General features: G+C 41.1%; 1 protein-coding gene across 2 annotated transcripts; it reads right to left on the bottom strand.

The window, feature by feature from the left end:
- Positions 1-1769: 1769 nt before the first annotated feature.
- ptges2 (prostaglandin E synthase 2) lies at positions 1770-7914 on the bottom strand. 2 transcript variants are annotated; one of them, XM_085426412.1, is made up of 7 exons: positions 7584-7914; positions 6346-6534; positions 5895-5950; positions 4883-5035; positions 4347-4547; positions 4135-4252; positions 1770-2790 (listed from the first exon to the last, which is right to left on the bottom strand). In XM_085426412.1, the coding sequence occupies exons 1-7, from the start codon at positions 7881-7883 to the stop codon at positions 2644-2646; spliced, it is 1164 nt and encodes a 387-aa protein (XP_085282538.1). In that variant the 5' UTR covers positions 7884-7914; the 3' UTR covers positions 1770-2643. The 2 variants fall into 2 exon arrangements, with proteins under 2 accessions (XP_085282538.1, XP_085282539.1); XM_085426413.1 differs by having other exon boundaries at positions 7593-7914.
- Between the last annotated feature and the right edge of the window lie 1153 nt (positions 7915-9067).

Genomic DNA, 9067 nt, shown 5'->3' with positions numbered 1-9067 from the left:
CAGCTCTCAACATAAGTTTCATCATCCTGAAGAGAGAGAAGCTGCTTACTTGCAACGTTTTAGCAGAGCAGGTAGAAATCTGTTTATTCAGCCTTAATATTTTCTGTTCAAATCAAATTGTGTCAAATGATTTGGACTTTTTATTTATTTTTTCACTGTGTGGAGCAAAAATTCATGGTTTGAAGTGTTGTTTTAAATCATTGTCCATGAGAGAAACCAAAGGTTTGATCCAGAAATGATCGCAGACTGTTTTGTAAAGTGAAACTCAAAGTGATTGTTTTCTGAATGTGATGAAGAATAAACAAATGTATTGGTACCAGAATTAGTGCAGTCTACAGTTGTTGAAAATGTGCAAACTAAATGAAATAAAATCAATCAACACTTAGTGGAAAATTTCCCTTTTGGATTTCTTGCTTTTGCTCATCGCGTTGTAGAAGTCTGTCACATTATTATTATTATTATTTTTTTGCTTTAATCTTCTAAAATCAGATTATTTGGGGCTTGTTCTGTGTATTTTAAACTGTCTGACATGACATTTTGAGCAAATTTGCAATGTACAGCTGTCAGAAGTTTATATGCACTGATGAAGATGAATGAATGCAATTTGGGGCTTTGATTTCTGGAAGGAATGTGCAGCTTGTCTTCTCACACAAGATCAAAACTGTAGATGTTATTTTACTATTTCTCTGAGAGATGTGGTCTTTGTATCTTAGCTTCCATTTAACTGAACCTCTTCAAACATGGCAGCTGTGTTTCAGAGGGTTACAGTATGTTTACTGCCAAGTTTGAGGTCATTTGGATGAACTGTTCTTATATTTTGGCTAAAGGTTGTCTGTTTGCAGTGTTTTATCTGCAGTGACTGCTCCCTGCCCCACTTTGCATGTAGGGGGCTCGACATGTTTGTCTTCACAAAGATCCAAGACCTGCTGTCATGTGTAGTTTGGAGATGGTGGCACTATGGAAAAGAGCTGAGCACAGCTGAAGATGCTTAGATTTTCACTGGGAGTGACCAGGATCAGAAATAAGTATTTCGGAGGCCGGGCAGTTTGGATGAGTGCAGAGGAACAATGGTGGATATACCTTCTAGAGAGACGATTCATAGATTTAGTGAAGGACATGCAGACGGTTGACGTGACAGAAAAGGTTGCTAGGATGGGTTGAGATGGAAGCCAATATGGCGAGCCCAAAAGGAACGCCAGAAGACAAAGTGAAGGTGCTGACACAGAGGAATAGTCTAAGATTTAGGGTTTCCAGGAAGGCCTTCATAGGGGGACATGGTCCTAAAAGGACCTTAATTCCTTATGCTACAAATAAGATTTTAATTTGCATTAAAATGTCCTGAAACAATTTTTCGTAAGATTTTAAATGCCTAAAGTAGATGAAGTGAGACTGAAGTGTAATTCAGTAAAAACTGGTATTCAAGCATGTGGCTTAACCCTTTAAACTCTAACCTAATTTACCCCTTAAACCAGGGATGGGGAACTCCAGGCCTCAATGGCCGGTGTCCTGCAGGTTTTAGATGTGTCCTTGATCCAACACAGCTGGTTTAAATGGCTAAATTGTCTCCTCAACATGTCTTGAAGTTCTCCAGAGGCCTGGTAATGAACTAATCATTTGATTCAGGTGTGTTGGCCCAGGGTGAGATCTAAAGCCTGCAGGACACCGGCCCTTGTGCTGCGGGTTTTAGATCAGAAACACACATTTTTATAAAACTGTAACACATTAACTGCACCAACATGTGGTTTAAAAAGAGACAACCTTCATGTTTACCTTTTTTATTTGACCTTTTTACATCTATGCACACGGAGTCGTTTTTATTACAGTTACTTCAGCTGCGGCTGAAATATTGCATATTAAACACATTCGGTGCCAGCTCGATGATTATTCGTACATTTTTTACCCAAACAGTCGCAGAACATATCGATTCGTCATGGCTTGACCGACACTGCATCAGAGGAACAATCATCTGAAATAAATACAGAGAACATGAACCGTTTTTCCACACAAAGCTGCAGAAACGAGCCTCAGACTCTGCAGTCCTGAGCACAGACGATTTTGATTTCCAAGATTTTCCCATGTGAGATAAGTAGGCGTAAAACTCTAGCTCAGAAATAAACAGTGTTACAAGAAATAATTTATACAGCCAGTTTCTAAATTCCTATGTTCAAAAGGACAAACCAGCGTAGGGAACAATCACGTCTTTCCTTCACACACCAGTCTCGACCTGGAAATCAGTTTAATTTTGTTCATAGCCACACTGTAGACTGCCTGATGAATGAGAATGGAAAAAACCTAAAGTAATTCAAAAATATGTGGATGAAGAAGACTAGCTGCATGAATATGTGCAGATTTCTCCTTTAACCGTACTCTGAAGATGTGACTTTTCTGTTCCTTAAAAATAACAAAACAAGATCAAGTGTTTCAGTGATATTGTTGTTGCAGTTCGTCTATTTCACCACTAGAGGCCAGTAAAAATGACAGACCTTTAAACGAGCAGATTTGATCCACAAAAGCAGCTCTGTTAATGATGGAGTCAATTAAAAACCCACTCACAAGAATTAACAGGTTCAGGAAGTTGAGTGACCACTACAAGAACTGGCGGTGGTCGTCTTCTGGTTGCCGTCCTTCAGGAGCTTTTACTGTTCAGTGTTTATAAGGCTCAGCGTTAAGACCCTCGTGGTTGAGCGTGGCGCTCTCCATGCGTCTGTACCAATATTTCACTTTGGTGTTCGCCATCATGTCATCAAACGCCTGCAGGCCCTCCATCACCCTCAGGACTCCAAACACTGACTGTAACAGAAGAGCACAGGTGCAAAGCCTGAAGATTAAAAATAACTTTTTTCCTAAAGTTTACTCACTGTTAAAATTGTGGCTGCTTGTATGAAACATGACCAGAGTTTCAAATAATTAGGCAATCCCTGTGAGCCAAAAGCTCAGGGACTGGTCGAAATGCCGTATTTCAGGGGTTTTTTCTGCTCTTGGATCTCTGTGATGTCATAAAGGAGTGGATATAATGGACTGTATACTAAGGATGGACATAGTGAAGCCATTTTGTCGTGTTTTTAAATTGGATGTTAGAATTGTGAGGTAGATCTACATGCTCATTGGCTAATGGTTGTCAGTCACACAGTAAAGTGTTCCATCCAGTGCTATCTGCCTGGTTTTGTTACATAAAGTAACTAAAATAAAAATACTAAAATTGTGTAATTAAAGTGTTACTTTTACAGTAACAATAAACATTATGCTTTAAAACAAGCACAAATACAAAGAGTAACTTTCTTGATGGCACTCACATTGATGTGAACACCAGCAAGAAAATGATCCTTTTGAACTACAGATGTTTAAAGGAAAGTACACACATTTTTTGTAAACGTAGAACAAACTGGGCACCAATGCAGCGCCTCCATCTGGGGGAGTGTAACCAAGTTATTTTTGTAACTGTCCTTTATAGATGGTCTGCAAACACATCACACACTGTGGCGAGCTCTCGCTTCTGGGGGTTAAGACTTAGTTTTAAAGTTATGTTAAGGGTTAGCTTAGTGGTAAGAGGCTTGAGAGGGCAATAATGGGATTGAATGTCCTCACAATGTCAATCAAACCAACATGGATCAGCGTGTATGTAGGCCCCGCCCCCAACATGCAGCGTGGAGCAGGAGTAGTCACCGCAGGGGAAACGCTGATAACAGAAACCAACTTTTAGCCAAAATAAGATGAGAACAGCTCATCCACACAACATTAAACTTGTTACAGCACTTATTCAGCTCGTCAGCATCACACCTGCCGAGTTTAAGTGAGGTGGAGCAAATCAACAGCTGGAGATACACAACGAACAGGCACATGGACAAAATATTAGTAATCTAGACCTAAAATTTGTATTTGAGGCCATCAGTGCGTGTTTTCTAAAACATCTGCAGAACAAGATGTATTATTCAAGCACCTGCTGACCATTACAGAAAACAGGTTTAAGTTGCTTCAACACTGGCTTCACTTTTCAGACCTGAAAACTACCTCTTTCTATCTCTATCGGTCTGTGGTGAAGCTTTAATCAGGCTAATTTACGTACATTAAATTAGTAACAAGCCTAAGTTGGACCCTGGACCAAGCCTGAGCTGGACCTAAGCTGCGTTTCCTCACCAGGTCTGCCAGGTTGGGCTGATCTCCACCCATGAACTTCCTATTCTTGCCAATGGCTGCCACCCAGTCGTTGACAGCCTTGTAGAGATCCTCCCTGACGTCGTCCTGGAGATTGTGTCTGTTGGGTCAAAGGAGTGAAAATTAATACCTCACGTCCCCAAAAACCTTAAAATTACCAGAAACGCGATAGCCTGTTATCTAACACCACATACCGACTTTTCAGCCTTTTGGAGATGACAAACATGGCCGCAGCGCCAACATATTTGGCAAAGAAGCCTTCAAAAGTACCAAACTTGCCCTCACGTACGATATAGTCGAAGGAGGCCAGGGCCTCGTTGGTGGTTCGGTACACGTTGGGAGATATGAGGTGTACGAGCCAGTCGTCAGCCCACTGACGCCACTTCATCTCCTCTCTGAAATCAGAGCAGAAAACATTTACGATCCACAGAAAAGATGGAGTCGCGGTCTGATGCAGACCACATGACTTTAGTTTGCAGAAAACTCCACCACCACCACATTTTCATGCAGATTTAAGATTTTTCCTTCCAACAGATGCTCATCACACAGATCTTCATTAGAATGATGAAAACAGAAATCTCCCATTGCTAAAAGTAGAGGCTTCATATCAGCTGACCAATCACAAGCCTGAGAGCAATAATGCTCCACAGTCTTTGGGTTACACCCACGTGCTACCTTTCAAAATAAGAGTCCGCTAATAATTGCGTGTGAGAAACAGGGCTTGGCTTACTTCTGCATTTCCTTCTGTGGGTAAACTGCGACGGTCTCGCCCTCGCTCAGCATCAGCCAGTACTTGTTGTTGTACTCGATCACCTCCTTCCCCCTGTCATTCACCGACTTCATCTCCGGGTAGCAGCGAAGGATGTCGGACATGCTCTTCTTCCTGCAAAAAAACCCCAAAGGTAAAGATTTTTTGATGCCTCCAACTCATTTATCCAGGTGGATGAGCCCCACTAAGAACTGTTATGAAGAGAGAAACTATCCACTCTATTTTTTGACAATATATTTCTAGTGTACAGTTTGACCATTTAACACGGGGCATCTATAGTGACGTGCTCACTTTTGGATCCAGCCTCATGTGGCCACAAGAGGAACTGCAGTTCCTCTTGTGGCCACACTGGCTTACTGATGCCATTTCAAGACAAGAACACTGAGCTGGATAAAAATCACATCCAAGTGTATTCCACACCAAAGGAAATAAGAATGAAACATTAAATTATGTTTTTACAATTAGTATTAAATAACAACACACTTGCTGCAGTGGGTCACTTAACCCCCCCACAGAAATTTTACAAATGTTTTTCTTAAAATATTAACCCAAGCATCCAAACTGTGAGGTTTATTTAAATGTATTGCATTGTTACTTCTTTGGAAACCAAAATAAGAAACCCTGCCCTCAGAACACAAGACCAAGGATTTAACTAGTCGAATAACAATCAGCATATTTTCTAAATTCTAATATTTTCTCAGTAAAATATAGAAATAAACTTCACATACATCAAGTACAATAATAACATTATAATAACATTTTTTAATAACAAGACTTTTAAAATAGTTTTTTCTGCATTTTAGTTTTAATGCTCTGATCAGGGTGGGATGTATTTGAACCACAGAGTTTCCCACCTGAGATTTTATAGATTTTACACTATCAAATTATTTCTCAGAGCTTTATTCGAAGTGATTAACAGAAAATCTAAACAAAATTCCTCATGAAATAACAAGTGAAGGAAGTCACAACTTACTTGTTGACTAAATAGGTCTTGAGCGAGCTGATGATGACAGACGAGTCATTCAGTTGCTGCAGATTTAAAAAAAAGGAAATAGAGCAGGACATGAAGGGTTTCACAGGAAAAACCGGCACATTTTTTAGGTACTTAATTAGAGACTGGACAAAGGTTTCTCTTCTTTTTTTTGCGGACATGCTTTTCTTTATTTTCTGTCATACAAATTCTGTGAGTAAGTGACTCCTGTGAGCCAGAAGCCCAGTCCTCAGACTGCTCTTAGTGTTGGGATTTTAAGACAATATCCTTAAAATAATATAAAATATATAAATTGTGGTGAGTGAGGGTTATGAAGGCATGCCAGAAATTAAAATCTGTCTGAATGTTTGATAAAAACATAACAAGTCTTAACTTTGTTCTCTCAACAGTGCCCCCCCCTCTCAAAGATTTAAGATGACATCAAATGTCTTACCACCTCACCATCCACCATCAGGATGGGCACCTTTCTGTAGGTAGACCACTTAATCTCCTTCCTCATCACCGGGTTCACCTCCACGATCTCATACGGCAGCCCGTGGTAGTCCAGGAAGGCTCGCACCTTGCTGCAAAACGGGCAGGTCTTGTACTGGTACAGGGTCAGCTTCAGACTGCCTCCTGGAGCCTGGAAGGAGGCAGCAGAGGAAAGGAGAGCGCTATGAGGCTAAAGTATGTGGACACTTAAGAGCTGCCACCCCCAGCTTGGCAAAGGGCTGCTAAAAAGAATGCAAGCTTATTTTTCTGTCCATCTTTTATACTGTCTATGGATCTGAAAGAACTAATACTACTCCACAAGAGGCTAATGGAAGCTGGCCAATCAAAAGAAAGTGGGCTTTTAATAAGGGGTGTGGGGCAGGAGGTGTTTAAAGAGGCAGGACCTGAATATAGCTACTGAGGGGGAGCATAAGAGACAAGTATGAGATAAGGATTATTATGAACTGTGAATTATGCAAAGCTAGTGGTGCTTGATAAGGTGATAATACTGCTTATAAATGCTAAGTTAAACCTGCAACACATTGCAGGTGGGTGAATAGAATACCTTTTATTATCACTATACACATGTACAATGAGATACAGAGCGTCTCCTACTCAGTGCAGGTGTGTGGGAAAGAAAGGAGGGTGAGGTGCACAATTCTGCGACACTAATATATATATATATATATATATATATATATATATATATATATAACCATATATATATATATATAACCATGTGCAAGAACACCTCAAGGCTTCAAGAGCAAACGTTTGTGAAGCACAGTGACTGCAAAGGTTTATTGCTGATGGCTATTACAGCTGTGCACGTACAGATAAAGGGGATCCAGGCCCAGAGTTTGGAAACGTTTGCAGACACACAGACAGCAGTGATCCACAGCATTTCTCCAGCCACTAACACACCGTAAAGCAGACCGCCTGTAGTTCATACAGAGCAGATCCAGTAAAAGCAAAACGTTACAGACAAATCTGTAAACTTAATTTTAAAACTAAACAACAGCGCATTTTGAAAGCTTTTATTGTGTTTCTACTCCAGTAGAAACACAATAAAAGGCAGTATTCAGAAGAAGTGGCAGATGTCCGCAGCCGCTGGGGTCTGACAAGTGACCCGGGCTGCACACACCTCAGGCAGGTGAGCTTACTGCAGGCAGACGGTGATGATCAAAGACACCCACTTACCTCACTGACCTTCCTCTCCTCCTCGGCCAGGTGCTGCTGGACGGACAGCTTCACAGTCTGATATAAACCCAAACCTCCACCCAGCAGGAAGGCGCAGCCCAGCACCCTGCCTCCCCCTTGGCGCACACCGGAGAGCAGTTTGGACCGGAACCCCGCTCCGCCGGTGCCGTACGCCCTCCTGGATCCGTGCGCGCCCACATTCCCCAGCAGGTAGGAGAAGGCGCCGGACCGACGGGCTGCTGGAGACTCCAGAAAAGACAAGCCGACCTTAGTGAGTGTTCTGGCGCAGGAGGCTGCCATGTTGGCTTTACATAAAGTCCCAGAATGCACCACGAGGGATAGGGTTTGGGCGCCCTGAGCTGAGCCTGTCAGGGTGTGTGCCGCCCCCAGTGGCGCGCAAAGGCAAAACCTGAGAAAAGGTGCAATGAAAAGGGAACCAAGGGGGTAAAAAGACATCAAATAGATGCAAAACCGCTAAATGATGAACAGAGAAAGGCAAAATCACCACAAAGAGATATAAAATAACTGTAAAGAGACAAAAACAAACAAACAAGCAGATAAAGTTAGAGAGGTCAGGTTGAGATGGTTTGGACATGTGCAGATGAAAGATGGTAACTTTACTAGATAAATGATGTTAAATGTGGAGCTGTAAGACAGGAGAAAAAGAGGAACACCCCAGAGGAGGTTCATGGGTGTAGTGCAGAGGGCACGCAGAAGAAGATGCTGGGAATAGGGATAGGGTGAGATGGAGACAGATACAGATGTAAAACCAAGAGATGCAAACATGACATCATCACAGACCTCAGAGGACTACAAAGACCTGCAAATTACAACTACATGGAAAACAACAGGATGCGAAACCGCCATAAAGAGATGCTAAAAATAACCAAGTGGAGACTAAGAGTCACTGCAAAGATGGAAACAATAATTAAATTGTAAAAGCAACCATAAAGAACATAAAACAGACACAAATAGATGCAAAATGATCTAAAACTGATACTGAATAACAATAGCAAAGAGATACCTTTTTGTCTTTTTATTTTGTTTTGCTAATATTCACATTATTCCTCATTCACCTTTGTTTTACTGAGCTGAATGTTTTTGTTTTTTTGTGTGTGTTGTAGCTGCTTTATGACAGGATTTTTCTCAACTTTTGGAATAAATTAAGTATATATATTTCCAGACCTGTGGAATTATGTGGGATATCACATAAATTAAATTGAACTGAACAGTAAATAATATTGGACTTCTGACGACTTCTCTGCAGTTTTAACACAGACATCCACTGGCCAAGTTTGCCCCTTTAAAGGGCTATTTCCGGCCCTCGTGCCATAGGTTTTACACGGCTTTGTGTTTAGATCGTCGTTGTTAGTTTTGTTTTATTTTAAATAATTGATAAATGTGTTTTAAATGCAAAATATTCACATAATTGAACTGAATTGCACTGAATTGAATTGAGGTGTGTTCAGGAGCGCCTGTTTTGC

This window comes from Rhamphochromis longiceps, linkage group LG12 (genome assembly GCF_057381845.1).
Source record: "Rhamphochromis longiceps isolate RC_006_pf linkage group LG12, R_longiceps_female_GT1.1, whole genome shotgun sequence".
Taxonomy (NCBI): Eukaryota; Metazoa; Chordata; class Actinopteri; order Cichliformes; family Cichlidae; genus Rhamphochromis; species Rhamphochromis longiceps.
The sequence above is the reverse complement of the archived record's forward strand: the minus strand, read 5'-3'. Positions and strand labels throughout refer to the sequence as shown.